Here is an 18,327-nt window from a genome sequence, read left to right as displayed (position 1 = left end):
CTTTATTGATCCTTACGGAAATTAGTTGTGATTACAAGGACTCTTTTCTCATATAAAGACAACACAACAGAAACATACACATAAATACAACAGACAACATAAAGAGTTCATTCAGCGACTACACACAGGTATCTTGGTGCTTTTCATGTTGCCTGATCAATGAGTGGCGGTGATAGAGTCTGACCGAGTGAGGTACGAACGAGTTTTTGTACCGCTCCGTTCTTGTTTTCATTGACAGCAGTCCCCCACTTCGCGACGACCTGACGTAGTTCTGATGGAGCGGGCGGCCGTTGTCTTCCAAGATTTTTTCGATTTTTTTTAGGCACTTTTGTTCAAAATTTCCTATAAATGTGGTAATGTTGTTAGTGTAATTTTTGATGCGCAAAATTAATCTTGTTACTTCCCTTACTTGTGATAAGTCTCTTAACAAATCAAACTAAAAATCCCTACAGGACGGTGGGGCAGTTCTCATAATCTCTTCTCCTTCTTCCGGATTAGTTTCATACCATTTTTGTTTTCAACCTTTTAACTTTGAAAAAAATCGATGAGGATTATCCGAATTTAAAAATATATTGATATATACCAACATTTTCGTGTGTGCTTTTATATTATAATTTTGTTTTTATGTACTAACGTATAAGAACGTAATTCTTTAGTGTTATATTATCATAATCATCTCTATATATAATTCTCTTCTTCCCTAAAAAGTTTAAACGAGTAGTAAGGCGTAAAGGAAAGATCACTCTCTTATTTCTGTATATTATCATACAATACTTCACATAGGCTGGTCATCAAAGCTCTTTGTATGTGTGGGGAGGGGTGCGCTTCTGTTACTCCGACCACCTTTCGACTCACAAAGAAAGATTGCCTTAGGCATACGGTCGTCCAACGTATCAGAAACCCCACCAGTAGTAAATCATGCTGAGAATTACTCCATTAGAGTATGTGAATAATCGATTGTTATATGAATCTCACTACTCTATTTTATGTCTGTTCCAGTTACCTGCACACAATGGTAATGTGGCTAATAAGTAGGACTGCGTTGCCAGATGAATTATTTAAATTCGCAATTAATCTTCTGAACTCTAGCAAATAGCAACAGGAGAGAGAGAGAGAGACAGAAAGAGAGAGAGAATGTGTTAAAGAGAGACAGACAGAAAGAGAGAGAAAGAGAGTTAAAATACAATAAGAGAAATTAACACTGAGAAATTAGCAGAAAGAGACAAAGGAAGACAGAAAGCGAGAGAAAAATGAGAGAAGACAAGTGAGCGGCGAGAGAGGAGAGTTCAACAGAGATAAAGCAAGAGGGGATGACATGGCGAGAGACATGGAAAGTACCAAAGAGAGACAGACAGAATGCGAGAAAGAATGAAAGAGGGCGAGAGAGAGTGAGAAAGATGACGAGAGAGAGAGAGAGAGAGAGAGTTGATACGAGAAATAAAAAAAAACAAGTGGTGTTTAGATGGCAAGAGGTGTTCAACTCAAATTCAAGCCTCTAACAACTTGTGTCAACCTCTCTGAGGTTCTTCTCAAAGTGTGGCGCCGAGTTATACGAGGACTCCCCTGTTTGCGTTTTCCTCGTATTGGCCTCCAAGTTATCACAACTCTTGGTATGCCTAGCTCATTCTGTCCGAGAACATGCCCCGCAAACCTCATGCGGCGCTCTGTCACAACCTCATTAAGTGGTCGTCTCCCAGTTCTGGATACGATTTCCTATTACCAGATCTCTATAACTGACTCCTAGAGTATTGAATATCGGCCCACATCAACGAATAGGTATAAAAACGAAATGATATTGACTTGAAACTAGTTTACCATCAAAACCATGATAACTTCATATTCACATTCATGTTGAAGTTTATCCTTCTAGTGTCAGAAAATGGCTTCATAGCTTTACCGTCACTTAAAATATGAGAAATGTATTTGCCGCTCCAATGTTGTTGACAGTTGTTTTTAAACATCCACTTGCATAACAAACATGTTGGCGTATTATCACGTTCCGCTGGTCTCTGGTAGAGTCCCATTTCATAAACACATAAATGTTACAGGCCATGGTACCAATAGAGCCGGAGGTTATTCCAGCTACCCGTCGCCTCAGCGTGGCCCTCCGGTGGAAACGTCCAGGGGTGGAACTGGATAGGCAAAGAACGAGTAGCGAACCAGGCCTTCTAGCAGGTCTCCCTGGGTGAGCTTTTGTTTTTTTTTTTATCTCACTCGGGGTGGGGATGGAACAAGTAACCTGCAACATAGTCCAAAAAGTCCGTCACGCCGTTCCACAAAGGGGGTCGTCATAAGAACCAGGAGCCTGGAGTGGCGACCCTCGCACGGGACAGTGGCGGTTACAGTATAGGAATGAGACTAGTTCCTCGTAGTTAGCATTGATCTCGACCACTTGGAGCGAGTGGTAGGAGAGCGGGGACGGTGCGCTGTGTACACGGCACGGCCCGGTCTGGCCCAGTCAACCGAAATGGCCGTCTACCGTTGGGAGCCCTCAGACAGGACAGGGGTGAAGAGCCCCAGGCCCAGGCCTGGTGGTTGTATAAAAGCCTTTCTAACCATCAACGGGATAAAAGCGCCTACGGCGCCGACGCCCTACTGGACTTTATTGAAGGTACGAATAGAGAAAAATGAGCGCCCTAACGCAGGTAAAAATATATTTTGCAACATTTTATATGGGGGTTGAATTTGTGCACTTGGTGCCGATGTTTAGACGAGTGGGATGGAACCACGTCGAAGGCCAGATCTGGCCCACGGGCCGTATTACAAAGAAATAAGCTGACTATGCAGTATTCTGAGATTAAATTCATCTTGCCTCCCTTTCTACTTTTGTTTTTGTTTTTTTCTTGAAAAAGTTTGTTGGCAATCAATTCAGGAAGTCGATAAAGTCAGTTAATTATTTGTTAATAGATTCGATATTCCGTTGACTATTGATTTAGCTTGGGGTAGTTTACAGACTGCTATATACATGGAATATATAAATGTATGCATGAATGTATACATGAAAACCAGTGATGACTTGGTAGAATTTAGGTCATTGGTTGATATGCATGACTAAATGCGTGTAGCGTAGGACGTAATAACCTTCTTTTTTTAAAGTTACGTCTGTATTATATAAGATAAGATAAGATAGGAATTTTATATTTAATTATAGGGCAGATGATGTAAAGGTCATCTGTTTCTGTGGCCTACGGTTAACAAGGGTGTCATGTGGCCAGCACAACGATCAACCGCCTTTACTTTTCCCCAACTAATGTCAGATCCCGAAATTAAAAATCCCAGTCTTCACCAGGATTCGAACTCCAGTCCCCGGTTCGGAAGCCAAGCGCTTTACCGCTCACCGCGCCTCCAGTGAGTATATACAATCATGAATATTTCTAAACGCAAATGTATAAGATTTTTCTTTAAAAAAAAAAAAAGCATATCACAGAAAATTCTAGAATTCTTGATAAAATTGTTGGTAGGAAAGGTCAACCCAGGATGAGCAGGTTAGGAAACGACAAGCTGACCAGGTTGGAGAATGAAGGGGAAGTAACTTTACCAAGAGTGAGGATATTTCAGACTCTACATCCAGACATCATAAACCAACATTATCTTTTATGTACAATAAAGATTATAATATGTAGTAAAGCAGGAGAAAATAAAATACTCCTTTATGTTAGATACCAATCACTTGTTTTAAAATGTGTTATTTTTGTTGCGCAGCTTTTTACATGAATATTAATAAAACGTATATAGCTCTTCTTTCGTGATCGAAGATAAGCACATTTCACATTTCCTATGTACTCGAAGATCACTGTGAAGTCCAATCCTCGCTTTAAAATGCAAGCCGCATACGTGGTATGGGTGGGCTTGGTCCGTTGCAGAAAGACCTGATTCTTATCTCAACTTTTTGTTTGGTCCGCGCTCTTTCACGCTGACCACTTTTTTTGCATTAAATCTCGAGACTCCGAGACTCACAGCTTCACGCCATGAAGAGCTATCAAGTGCTAGAGCAATTAAATTAAAGTACTAATTACAATTTATATCGTTTATTATTATTTATGTTGTAATTATGCCGGAAATGCTTGATAGAGAATAAATGCTCTAAATCAGTGGTTCTCAGACTTTTTCACCTAAGTAAAAAAAAAAGAAGTAACTAGTTCATCTTTCAGACCTTGTGGTCTATAGGGCATATGATGTAAAAGTCATCTGCTTCTGTGGCCTACGGTTAACGAGGGTGTCATGTTGCCAGCACAACGACCAACCGCTTTTACTTTTCCCCAACTAATGCCAGGTACCCATTAGAGCTGGGTGGACTCAGAGGCGCCCGAAGACCCGAAATTAAAAATCCCAGTCTTCACCAGGATTCGAACCCTGGTGCTCAGCCATCGCGGCTCCTTTTTTTTTGACCTAAACGAGTTGTTTATAATTGAAATGTTTCGATAAGCTCAGAAATTATTTTAATTGTAACCAATTATCCTCTTTTTTCCCGTCACTCTATGGTCATACTGCGGACTACAGAGGATCCTTGAGCCACGGTTCGAGAACCACTGCTTTAAAGAAACATCAAAACAGACGGACAGACATTTCACACAAAACTAATAGGGTCTTTTCCCCTTTCGGGGGCCGCTAAAAAAAAAGAGATGGGGAACACAACAACGTTAGTAGATTCGTCCAAGACTAATGAAACGAAATGGCATAAATGTAGGAATAACATAAACCACCGTGTTCTAGGCTTATATGTTGATTAGTATTGTAACAATGTTGGTCGATTTGGGATCGTAATTGTTAATGAGTTAAATTCCGATTTTTTTTATACATTTTTAAAAAAATCGGCTATTATTATTCTTTTTACGAGTTGGCATGCCTTTCTTGATTCTTTAAATTCTTTTTTTTTTTTTTGGGATGCATAATACGTCACTTGTAATACTGCACTTTTTGCGCATGCGCCATGGGTCGGCCACTTCTGCCCTAGCTGGTAAACAGTGTCGCATGACTTGTACGAGTGTCCCCAGCTCCGAGAGCCAGGGGGTGGGGGGGGGGGGCGTGTATAGGCAGTCACTCGACTTTTATGGTAGCTACGAGGCATTACGCCGAACGGCCCAGTTTCTGGCCAGAGCACTACGGGAGGATTGAGTCCTACCTGCCCTGATTTTTTCAATACGAGATCATCTCAGGTAAAGACAGCAATATCCATGCTCTAACGGAGTTAGGGAAAGAGCCAATTTTTCTTGGAAATCAAATCAATTGAAATTACTGATTGTTTTGTAGGACAGTAATGTGTGACTGTGTGTGGGGGATTATTTAACGTGCTGTTTCTTATTGCACTATTCTTCCGTATATTATATCATTGGAGAGATATGTTATGCTTATCCTTTAAGGTCATGTGATAATAGAATGTTTTGGGGCTGAAGGACACACGATGTCAGCACAAGCTAAACGAAGCATGGTAATTTAGAAAATAAATCAATAATCTCAATATTATTTTCAAGAAAATGTGCCCGCCTAAAATACAAAAACCAATACCCAGACATTCTTGTAATGTTAATGACTTTATTTCTACTGTATGCCGTAAATGTTATGAACAGTGTGTGTGTGTGTGTGCGTGTGTGTGTGTGTTTGTGTGTGTGTGTGTGTTTGTGTGTGTGTGTGTGTGTGTAATAATTAGCCTTTCTTTCAGACCTTGCAAAATATAAGTTAAGGTCAACGAGCAGGGTGTCATGTGGCCAGCACAACGACCATCAGCCTTTACTTGTGTAGATATGGGTGGACTCAATAACGCTCTAAAAACCTTAAATTAAAAATTAAAAAAAACGGGTGTTATGTGACGTCAGGTACCATAAAACCTCAGTGGACTTAGATGCAACCTTAATATCCCGACATTAAAATCTCAGTCTTCACCTGGATTCGAACCGGTTACCCCTCGTTTTGGAATCCAAGTGCTTTACCACTCAGCCACTGCGCCTCCCAAGTGAGTTGAGAAATATTGTTGAAATCCTTTGACGACTTGTAATTTAATTTAAAATGTTATTTTTACACTTAGATTTCAAAATCGTAAAGTGAATTTATTTTACTTTAAAGCTATTGGAGCTTTATTTAATTTTTCTTTGAAAAAGTAATCAGCTTTGCCTTTACGTATCAATTACTCTGTTGGACTGTCGGTACACCACACTAGATCGCCTCAGTGTTGTAACACAGACTAAAAACGCAAAATACCTAGATGTTATAATAAATGAAAAACTGTTGTGTCATTAAAAAAGACATCTACTTTCAACAATGTATTCGTAGCTATTTAGGTTCTGGAAATGGTGGACTAAGGGATGATTAAATAATTACATGTTTAAATCCAGTGTGATTCTAACTCTAGACTTCTTGGTTAGAAATTCTAGTTTTCTACCATCAGGCCATCTCACCTCTTTCTGATGTATTATTATACAAGATTTCGGCACCCAAATAGAGTCCGAAAATCCGTTTCTCCTCTAACTAACTTCAGTCTGCTGGATAGTCTGAAGCCATGCGCATTGTCTTTCTGAATTACATAACAGGACGACCATTTTGAGGTTGAAAAAATAACCTGTTAAAAATTTTCAGAAAAAATCCTAGATCTTAATTTTGAAAAGACGCTTTACCTGAGTGATCTTGACTTCCGGGTTTGGTTTATATTTAAATGCAAACTGTTATGCTTTGTTTTAAGAATCCAAAAAAATACTACATATTGTAGAATGAAGGCTCGTTTTCCTTGCTATACGATGGAAAATGTAAGACTTCGTTGATCTTAATGATTTCAACTATTTATATGTAAGTATTGCATTTATTCGTATGTATGATAGTAATTAACTAGAAATATATCTTTTTTAAGCGTGTTTCGGATTTTCCTTTCTGAAGAATATTCATCCTATACCAAACCTCTCGCAGGACGAAGTGTCTTTGTTTTACTTCAAAAAAAAGTATCTTTTTAAATGCTAAACGTGTCACACCAGAAAGTAAACAACTTTTGCTACCTAGGCGCCGAGCATGCTACCCTGTCTCATAGTGGCGCCCAGGTGGAAACGATCTTAGGAGGAAATGATTAGGCTAAAGTACGCCACTTGGGTGTGGAGTCTCTCGCCAGATTTCCCGCACTTTTGACAACGAGCTTCCCAATCCACCAAAGCAACAACTACATAGGGGCGGTTTGTGACAAAATCAGCCACAGTCCCATTTAATGAATAATTATATCTATTTTAAATTGTAAACAGATATTTAAAAATTAATTAAATAAGTGATTTTAAAAAATGTTGCCTGATGTACATAAGAGCTTTTACTATTAATGTTGTCTAAGAAACTGTATATTTTAAAGGAAACAGTAACTAAAGAGTAACTTTATATAATTTGCATTCGCAAGGTGACGGTGTACGACGACGAAATGGCCATTCCAACGAAAACAAGATGTAAGAAAGAGGAAAGTAAATTTGAGGTAGGGTTAGACTATTTTCCTTTACTCTCATTATACCAATACCTTTTACATGCTATGACTTTGGATAGTCATTTCATAGCAAATGTACCAGTTTTTTTTTTTTTTTTTTTTTTTGGGGGGGGGGGGGGGGAAATCATAGCAATAGTAAATAAAACAACAGATCATAATTTACAAATTCGAAAAAAAAAAACAAAAAAAAAAAAAACCACAAAGTTTACAAAGATTGTTTGTGTGAAAAACACAAACTCAAAATCGGCCCCCCCCCCCCCCAATGTGGTCCATTCAGGCAGGTTTCAATATTTTCAGAAAGAATATCAGAATGTAAAATGTAAAATGTTTTACATAATTCGGATGTTCCTTCAGAGTTGAAGATAGTTTACTTCCTAGTCCAAACCTCCCGCAGGACGACGGGGGATGGGAGCGGGCAGGGTTTGAACCCTCGACCGTCGATAAATCCGAACGACAGTCCAGCGAGCAAACCGCACGACCAGGCAGCCATTCTATCAAAGGAAAATAACAGAGAAGAATGGAGAAAGTAGGTTGACAGATCTTGTGTGGTGCCCCGACGGTCCAGCAGACCAAGGGTCGAGTTTCGCTAAAGAGAAACAAAATTCATCGTAGTCCCTTTAACAGTTTCCACTGAGGAATTTTCTGGTGATGTGGCAGGTCTGCAGCAGTACCGCCCTCTGACAGGCAACGAAGATGTTCCTAGGAATGTTAAGGGTCTTGAAGGTGTCTGTGAGGTCAGTTGTTATTATCCCCTCGGTTGATATAACAATGGGGTATATTGTTATTTTGGACAATATTCATATACGCTTAATCTCCAAGCCTAGGTTCCCATATTTTCTTTGTTTTTCTTTCTCAGTTATTATTATTATTATTATTATTATTATTATTATTATCAGTATATCACAGAGAATCCATTAAAATTGAGTGACCTAGAGCTAGACAAGTGTCTTAAACGCAAGGTAAATTATTAAAGTATTTTTTATAATACTTAGTTGTTTTTAGTTTTCATCCATTTGGTCAAGAGTAAGTGACTTTTAATGCTTCCCTATTGCCATGGCCTCCACATGGAAACGCGGAAGATCGGAATATCTAAATGAAATTGTATTAAATATATCTATATTACTATCTTATTTCCTGAAACTTTTGTGTCTAATTGTGTGATTGTTTAAATTGAAATTTCAATTCTCACCAGTTACTTGTCCAGTTAAAATTGCTGCCCACAAATGTGAACAGAAAAAGGGCAAAAAAGTTCGTCGTCAGTTTGATCAAGGCCATTGACTACAAAGGTAAGAAGACATTTGTCTGTCGCTTGTTGTTTCTCCTACAAGATTTAGCGTGACACTAACATAATGTAGCGCCGAGTTGAAAGTCATTGACTTATAATGCTTTAAAAATCGTCATGGCCGCGGCATCAAAACTGCGATAACTACCACATGGGGCAAAAATTTTAACCGAGTCAGAGCCTAGAAAGTTTATGTACGCTACATAGCTGTCTCTTTCAGAGTCTATTGACGCTACGCTTTTGTATATTGAAATATGTAAAACATGAACAATAATTTTTAAAAAATGCTTAAATTAAGTGAAGTTGTAACAGTTAGTTTGGATCAGTCATTTATTTTAATTAGTAATAGATTTAGACTACAATTATAAGTCTTTTATTAAAAATACTGTTACCATTTTTTTTCATTCTATTAGCTTTCTTATTGGGCAATGATCCTATCACTTGTCTGGACCGTTGTTTTGCAAGAAACGGGAGGGGGGGTGTTGAGAAGAAGGGTTATTAAACAAAACAAATAATTACCAATAATTTCTGGAATAATTGGTTGATTTTTAAATTGATTTTGTTAGATAAGCTTACGAATTGTATAAAGTTACAACTTGATCATGTAATGGGTGTGAGAGAAAAAAACGTGTATAATTATTCAATAGGCAAACCCTAAATAATTAGTTATATCTCTTAATACTGAAGTATTACTTTCCCTTTTTGCTATAATTATTTAAATACTCTTTTTTTTTCATGATTCATTTTTCGTTTGGTGCAATCAATAATTGTGTAATGTTTCAGAAATAACGTGTTCAAAATTGTTGAACCACAGTCAGATGATATAAAGTTTGAAATTAATAAAAGAAACTTGATAGAGTGGAAGGCCGACATGTTTTGCAGCTAAGCTTTTCAATACTTGTAAAAATAGAAGGCTTATTGTCTACTGTTTGGAAAAAAAAAATTAGCCAATGACCTGATTCTCTACACCAGTGGCGGGCAACATTTTTGCATTGAGGGTCGCATTTAAAAAAAAATTTTTGGAACGGGGGGCCGCATATATATTAATATGATTCTAATTTATTATACTATATTATACATTCACTTTTCAATTAAGGGAATTACATCAAGAGTTAGCAATGTCTGAAACAAATTTTACGATTTAAAAAAAAAATGATATTGTCTTTTTACATCACAACATTTCACCACAGCGTCGGAACGAGAAAGCTGGGGGTCAATCACGAAGGCCATGGGATACACATTTAAGGCAAAAAGAAAATCTGAGGACAAACAGAGACTACACCGTTCTCCATAGCATTGAATACATACTGGCCTGAGATAGTTTGTAGTTTTTTTTTTTGACTGAGTGTATTGAAGTATAGACAATAGGAATAATCTTCTTTTTTTTGAAACATTTTGTAATGAGACAGTTTCAATAGTTCTGATTTCTGTAGTCGTCCGCGAGCCGCATTAAACACTCCGGCGGGCCGCATGTGTCCCGCGGGTCGTAGCTTGCCCACCCCTGCTCTACACAATGCTCATTTGCCCTACGCTTAGTAGGCCTATGTTTTCCATATAAATAAAACGAATTAATCAATTAGGTCTTGTTGTGTTGTCTTTAATTGAGAAAAGAGACCTTGTAAACACAACAAATTTCCATAAGGATCAATATAGCAGTCTTAGTCATAGTCTTAATGTTTTTAAAAAATGATTAGTGAATTATCGTCGACAAAATATAATTTTGCAAAAAAAAAAATGTCATCAATTCATAATGGGATTCGGGAGAAATAATTTATACTGGATTTTTACTGCGTGCATTGGGTGTGGCAAAATATGTAGGTCACTGCCTGTTCTGCGCAGCCACGGAAATACTGCATTCCTCACTAATCTTCGGACTTGAAGACAAGTCTTCTTATTATTAATATTATATTTTTACAAGACGAACCTAAGAGATTTAATGTGGGTTAATATAAGCCTGCTAAAAAAAAACGTGTTTATATATTTTTCCCTTTCTAAAACTCAGGCGGCCTTCTGATCGAGCTTGATGACCACGTCGCTAATCTCATTGGAAGTGAAGTTCTCATGTTGAAGCAAAAAGTCACAATGGTAATAAAGGCCTCACAATTTGAAGATTTAAAAGAGGTAATGTAGTCCATATTACAAAACGGGGGATGCATTTCAATATGTATTGTCAAACATCAAAGCAGAACGTTTCATTTTAAGGCAGCCACTTTAGCGCAGTGGTGGTTTTGAAGCTGCCGTTTTGTTGCGTGACATCGCTGTATAATAATTGTAACCCATATTATATATTTTTATTTTATTTTGTATTTAAAAAGAATAATACTTTATTTTTATTTTTATTTTCACGATTGTTTAATAGAAAGAACAATAGCAGTTTTATATATAGTTTTTGATGTGTAATTATTGTTAAACTACTAATATTACAATGTGGGCTCTCTATGAGACATATGGAGTGATCATTTCGCTAAAGTATTGTAGTGAAGTCATAGACATAAATAAATATAGACTGGAAAAAGGAAGTAACTTCATGTAACTTGAAAACATGTATATCTATTGTATTCGGATTTCCGAATTATGAAAAGTTGCATGATCTTCATTCTTAGAGATTAAACCTAAACAAAGCTACACCATGGCTACACTGCCTCCTTATTTACAATATATATAGGTGTGTATCAAAGTTAAAAAAGCACTTTTATACTGCTCATAAATGCTTTATAATAAAGTACACAAAATTGCAAGTCACAAATTTTCGTTTCATAAAACTCTTAAATTGGCCAGTCTATATTTATTTATGTCTATGAGTGAAGTATTAAAGATTATTGTAGATCGACACATGTGGCCACCTTGTAGCCGATTCTCGCTTTCAATGAAAGCCAACGGAGTGTGTGTGCAAGAGAGTAGTAGCAGAATCTCGTCTTGTTTTTTTAAGGACAATTCGTGCAGCGTTGTTCTGAATACACTGCAGCTTGGTTGATTTTTTGTTTGTTTGTAAAATGTTTGACATGTTTCGGAGGTTCCTTCAGAGTTGAAGATAGTTAACTTCCTATTCCAAACCTCCCGCAGGACGACGGGGGATAGGAGCGGGCAGGGTTTGAACCCTCGACCGACAATAAATCCGAACGACAGTCCAGCGCGCAAACCGCACGACCAGGCAGCCATACCTTCTAGCACGGACTGCACGGCGTTGCAGTAAAAGTAGAGTTTCCCTTTCAGACCTTACGATCTATGGGGCAGAATAATTTTAAGGTCATCTGTTTCTATGGCCAACGGTTAAAGAGCAGGGACCAACTAGAGTTAGGTGGACTCAGGGACGCCCTGAAAAACGCGAAATTCAAAATGACAGCCTTCACCGAGATTCGAGCCCAGGACCTTAGGTTCAGAAGCCGAGCGCTTAACCACTCAGCCACCGCCCCCCCCCCCTCTTCACGGCGTTACAGTAGTTGGGGAATATGAATGCCACAGATATTTTTTTTTTTAACTATAATATTATATTAGTTATTTTGTACAAGTGATTTTCAGCGGCCCCCGAAAGGGGAAAAGACGCTATTAGTTTTGTGCGAAATGTCTGTCCGTCTGTCCGTCCGTCCCGTTTAGATCACGTAAACTAGAAAAGATATTGAAAATCCGACATCACAATATTTTAGACCATTCAAAGTTCTGATGCAACGGCTCCTTTTTTTTTTTCCTGAAAGCGAAAAATCTAATTTTTAAAATCAGTTATGCAAGCAGTTTTTTAAAGAGAAAAAGCTAATTAGTATGCATTATAAGTTAGACCTAATTTAAAACAAATAGTAATCTTATAAACTTCATTTTCTTAATCAAATTGCTGCTACAGCAACTAAAAAATAATGCGATCAAAAGTTTAAGCCTTTTCAAAACAATTGCATTATTTAAAGACCAGGAGAGGCTCGGTAAAGCGCTCAGCTTCCGAACCAAGGGTTCCGGGTTCGAATCCTGGTGAAGACTGGGATTTTCAACTTCGGAATCCTTGGGCGCCTCTGAGTCTACCCAGCCCCAATGGGTACCCGACATTAGTTGGGGAAAAGCAAACGCGGTTGGTCGTTGTGCTGGCCACATGAGACCCTCGTTAACCGTAGGCCACAAAAACAGATGAACTTTATATCATCTGCCCTATAGACCACAAGGTCTGAAAGGGGAACCAATTAGGCCAGGTTCACATCTAACTTTGCATTCACTTGCACCTATCCTTTGATCTGCAGCACCATTGGGGCACTACACAAGATCTGTCAACCTTCTTTCTCCATTCTTATCTCTCATTTTTCTTTGATATAATTTCATTTGGATGTTCTTTCTGAAAATATTGAAGCCTGCCTGGGTGGACCACTTCGGGGGCCGATTTTAAGTTTTTGTTTCCACACAAACTGTCTTTGTAACCTTGCTTTTTTTTTGTTGATATTAGTTTGAAGAAATTAACCTGAAGACAATCGAACTTATCACCGTATTACTTTAATGCTACTTTAGTGTGTTAACTTGATTATAGGAACTCTCAAAACCGCATTAGTCTGATGATTCTGAAATCACAGCTCTATCCAGATAAGTGCAAAAATTATTTCAAACATGGCATTAAGCTAAGACTTCAAAATTCATGGAATTTAAATGGTTTTATTTTTGTATTAAGATATATGTGTTTAAATAGCTTGTTGCATAAACTGTTGCTCAATTTTGATCTCACAGGAATACAAGCAATCGGAAAGCGTCTATTCAAACTTCAAGTATTTTGTTGTAGTTGATGACAACAGTGAGCTAAAGGTGGAATTAACCGAAAATGAAAGTAATATATTGAATTGCTATTTCAACTTTAATTTTAGTCCGAGAAATAAAATGTATCAATAAATCTTTTTTTCATTTTCATTTTCAATAAAAGTTTGTTATCAGAACACTAAAAGTAACTGTTGCACTCATGGTGGGAAGCGTGGTCGAGAGGCTAAGTGCGCTTGAACTTGGCTTGTCTTGGTTACCTAGAAGGGGGCTCGAGGTTCGACATGTCGACACCCGACTCCGGCAGAGTTGCGTTTACTGAGCGCCTAAAGGCAGCACGGAAAACCAACTCCTAGATACCCCCCCCCCACCGGTCCACAAATGAGATTGGACCAAAGCGCTCTGAGCATGCTATAAGCATGAAAGTAGCGCTATATAAAAGCAATAATAATAATGTGCAGAGCCAGAATTTTTTTCTAGGGTTGGGGTATTTTTCTTCACCTACACCAATAGCCAGATGGCTATAAGTTAAAACCCTCTCCAGAGGGTTTTGAGTTTAATATTCTCCTCCAGAAGGAATGAAAGGTTAGATTGTTATATATATATATATATATATATATATATATATATATATATATATATATATATATATATATATATATATATATATATGTTATAATAAATGAAAAACTGTCATGGAATTCCCATATTGATGAAGCTATCATAAAATCAAACAAAGCATTAGGGTTTATTAAAAGAAATTTCTATAAATCAAATAAGAACATAAAACTAAAATGATATTTAACCTTGGTTATGCCAATAATAGAATATGCATCCTCTGTTTGGGACCCCTCAACTCAAGATAACATTAAGAAACTAGAACAGACACAAAAAAGAGCAGTGAGATTCATAACAAACGAATATTCACATTTGACTAGAGTAACAGCCTTAGTTAAATCACTAAATTTAGAAAGCCTTCAGGACAGAAGACGCAAAAGTAAAGTAGCAATAATACATAAAACACTGAACCATCTTCAAATACAAAAACAAAATCTAATAAAATACTCAGAAAGACACAAAGATAAAGGCACATTCCTCATTCCATATGCTAGGAAAAATTTGTACAAATACTCCTTCTTCCCTAGTGCTTTTAGAGCATGGAATGGGTTGCCTGAACTAGCCAGGAAATCCAGTGACTTGGCAGAATTTAAGTCATTGGTTAATATGCATGACTGAATGCAGGATGCTTAGGAAGTAATTATATTATTTTTTGAAGTAACGTCTGTATTATATAAGACAGGATAAGATAATACTTAAATACTTACGACACGCCTGTCTTCCTTAAATTACATAACGTCGACTGCTTTCTGACCGTGTGGTCAAATCTCATAACGAGATTTCTTGCCCACAATTTAACTGTGGACGCTTGTTTCTCACGTGAAACATCTTGAACATGAATATACCATGTTCGTCGTGCTCCACTACTAATGCATGTCAATTGCTACTAGCTAATGATGTGGCACTTAGATAAGCTTTGTTTTTGAAAAAAGTTTCTTTTTTTCTTTTTTTTTTCTGGCACTCCTCGTGGATCCACATTCTTAAAAATTTTTTATTGGAACATAAATATAAAATATGTTATGCACAAAAATAGTTTTTTTAACTGTGAATATTTTTTTTTTTTTTACAGAATTATACAGATGTGAACTAAACATCTATGGAAGTAAAAGGCGAACCTTTCAACGTAACTCCTTACATGAAATCGCTAGTGCTTCTCATCTCAAAGGCAAGGACAATGTTGACAGCTCTGAAAAAAACAACGATCCCAGTTTAGATGACGATGATGATGATGATTGTGACGACGATGATGACGATGACGACGATGATAATGACGAAGATGATGATGATGATGATGATGATGACGAAGAGGACGTTGATAAAGAATATATTGACTATGTTAAACTAGTCTTCGGGGTAATATATTTGTTTTGTTATCTTCAAGTTTCGATAGAATATAGAGAGACATAAAAATATTTATGTAATTTATTAAAAATTATAAAAAGATACTTGGATACTTATAGTGCACTAGATCATAAAAAATTTATTTTTAATAAATAACAAGCTTTATGTAGTAGTTTTAGTTTCTGGAACCAATTACAACAAACAAATTATAACTATTAAATATGCATTACTTACTAACACAAGTGTGAGATTAAGCTAGCCGCTCTAGCGTATATATGCCTGTGTGTAGTGTTTGAGTGTAAGTGAAATTTAAAGCTCCCCTTTCAGATCTGTCGATTAAGAGCAGATCCTCGTGGTTAATGAGTCTGTCAAGTGGTCAGCACAACGACTAACCGCCTTTAATTTTCCCCCAACTAATATCAGCTACCCATTAGAGCTGGGTGGATTCAGAGGCGCTTAAATGTCCCAAAAGTAACAATCCTATTTTCAACAGGATATGAACCTGGAACCACCTGTTTGTATGTGGTTTGCACGTTGAAAATTTATTATAGTATGGTAGATTAGCTCTGAAACAGCCTCACTCTCTCGCCCCTTGCCAGCTATATCCAGTGGCGGAACAGAGCCCAGACAACTGGACCTGGTTTGGGGTGCAGTGGATGACCAGTGTGCTCTACGTGTCCCACAATGCTCCAAAACGTTCCGCGGCGTTTGCTAGCTGACGCCTGATGGCCCTGGTAGTCCAAATCGACTTGAGCGCCATGCAGCCGCAACTGGACAACTGGACTTCACATGCTGGTGGTGGACGGAGACCATACTTTCACCAGATACTGGCTCTGGCTAACCCTCACCTGGTTTGGCCCGTCAGTCGAGTGGGTGTACAAGGGTGTCGCCCAATGCAGAAAATGTCTAGAGCGACAGGCTAGAGCTGGACTCTGAGTGGAAACTAAGGTCAATGAGCTGCTCAGGGAGCCCGACTGCCCAGTTGACAGAGCTACTACTCCTCTCCTACAGAACCCCATACACCACAACCTGTTTGTATAGTGTGGCTGTGGTTAGGAATATTTTTTTTATTCATTTAATGAGGACTCTATAAACCATTTCTATTTTCAGGAACGTAAAGGGCAAGTACAATTTAATTGATTTCACAGATTACGAACTTATGGTAAAGTTTTACAGTAATATACTAATGAATTTTGTTACTAAAGAAGCTCCGTCTTGGCAGTACCAAAAAGGAATAATCTGTTCGTTTCTAACAAAATAATAATAATTGTATTGTAGTAAAAATTAATAGTATCAAAAGCCCATAATAATGAGGCATCTTAAGCTTTAAAAAAAAACAAAAAACAAAAACTCTGCCTTCAAAATGTGATATTTGATTACTAATTTGGCAAGCACAACTAGGGTAGCCTATGCCATTTTGCTAGCATTACATTTTAAACTAGAACGAAGTGATTCTTTTCTTTTACTATAACGGTTAAAAACAGTTCACAATTTTAAATACACAAGACGCTGGTGGGTCGTTTTCTTTTTAATCCTAACCCTTACATTCACTGCTTCACGTCCATAGGAGAGATAACAGATGTTGAAGTCAATTCCAAAGACTCCAAGGGAGTTCTTAAGGGTGTATTTATATCGAACACCTTCCCGAACAAAGAGTCTCATAAAAAGAGACACACACGTATAGATAGTTGATCCCTTATAGATATGATATTCTCTCTAAGACTGTTGCTTGAGAAATTCCGAAAAGGAAACAGATCCATGAAATATTATTTGTTCAGCTTCGTCATGGTCAGCTCAAGTGGCATTTTGAAACTCCTTAGAAATATAGGATGCCATCCCAAACTACAAAAGTGCAAGAGGAAATCAAATGTACAGTGAAATTTTATCAAGCCCGATCTGAATCTTTTAACATCTACAGCGGCGTCAAACATGTGTGCTTGAACCTTCTCTGTTTGGCATATTTTTCTCCTGCCCACTGCACTATGCTTCTAATAACATCAATAAAGTCTTATTTTTCCATATGATATCCTCTGGAAAACTCCTTAATGTATTCAGACTAGAGGCATAAATTAAAGTTACATTGCATTATCTAGAAGTAATCAATGAAAAAACAACAACATGTATACTGTTAGGCACCTAGTTTATAGTATTAGTTAGTTAGCGACGCACCATAGAAGACGTATATTAAACGGGACTAGTGACGCTTGGGATATTTTGGATTAGAGACTGGAAAGTCAGCGATAGAATCCTCTAGGGTAAAGACGTGTTTTTACTTGACAGAGACTTTGACTGTGGCCATCTTCTTATTAGATTATATATCTTATGAACTGTTCTTCAGCATTGACTGCATCTCTTTATTCGTTAACAAACCGGTGGTTCTTATTTGTGTTGTTATTCTACTGCACTGAAATACACCCGAACAAGAAAACTCGAACGCTTGCTGAGTAATTGTCACAAGTTGACAAGCATCTACAGTTTTGACTACAATACAGATTTAGCAACCCATCACAATACCTTCAAACAATGATGTTACACTCACTAACTCAAAGTGCCACTAACAAAATATCCGTCTTCCTAAATATGTCGCTATCATATTTTATTTTATTAAATTGAAGTTTGACTGTCGTTCCATAATGTTCCTTTCTTTTGTTACTAGAAATGACAGTGTGTAACAACTATGGTGCAATTATGCTTGTTAGACACTCCAAAAAAAATAATAAAAAATTCTGATGAAAAGTAAAATAAAAATCCAAATTTCCGATAGTCTAAGGCGACCCCTGACAAATGGTCGCGAACCACAGGTTGAGAACCCCTGTTTTAGATATGAGATTTTAATGTTAAACCATCACTAGCCCAAACGCCGCCATAGGGGATTTCCGTTTTAAAATATCCACCTCCAGAGGGTTTTGAGGTTGAAACCCCC

At 37.5% G+C, this 18,327-nt stretch overlaps 1 protein-coding gene across 1 annotated transcript; it reads left to right on the top strand.

Moving 5' to 3' along the window:
- Positions 1-6,679: 6,679 nt before the first annotated feature.
- On the top strand, positions 6,680-16,738 carry LOC106065130 (uncharacterized). The gene is made up of 8 exons (XM_056027258.1): positions 6,680-6,777; positions 7,364-7,435; positions 8,341-8,403; positions 8,637-8,730; positions 10,729-10,847; positions 13,422-13,518; positions 15,133-15,416; positions 16,515-16,738. The coding sequence occupies exons 2-8, from the start codon at positions 7,385-7,387 to the stop codon at positions 16,542-16,544; spliced, it is 738 nt and encodes a 245-aa protein (XP_055883233.1). The 5' UTR covers positions 6,680-6,777; positions 7,364-7,384; the 3' UTR covers positions 16,545-16,738.
- Positions 16,739-18,327: the final 1,589 nt, after the last annotated feature.

The sequence above is a fragment of the Biomphalaria glabrata genome, chromosome 4 (assembly GCF_947242115.1).
Source record: "Biomphalaria glabrata chromosome 4, xgBioGlab47.1, whole genome shotgun sequence".
Lineage (NCBI taxonomy): Eukaryota > Metazoa > Mollusca > Gastropoda > Planorbidae > Biomphalaria > Biomphalaria glabrata.
This window is presented reverse-complemented; position numbering and strand designations above follow the sequence as displayed.

Excerpts from the sequence above, each read along its gene's own strand:
- LOC106065130 (XM_056027258.1), top strand. The coding sequence starts at position 7,385 with ATGGCCATTCCAACGAAAACAAGATGTAAGAAAGAGGAAAGTAAATTT. Across the intron at positions 10,848-13,421 it reads AATTTGAAGATTTAAAAGAG|GAATACAAGCAATCGGAAAG; the intron begins GTAATGTAGTCC and ends TTGATCTCACAG. Across the intron at positions 13,519-15,132 it reads GGAATTAACCGAAAATGAAA|AATTATACAGATGTGAACTA; the intron begins GTAATATATTGA and ends TTTTTTTTACAG.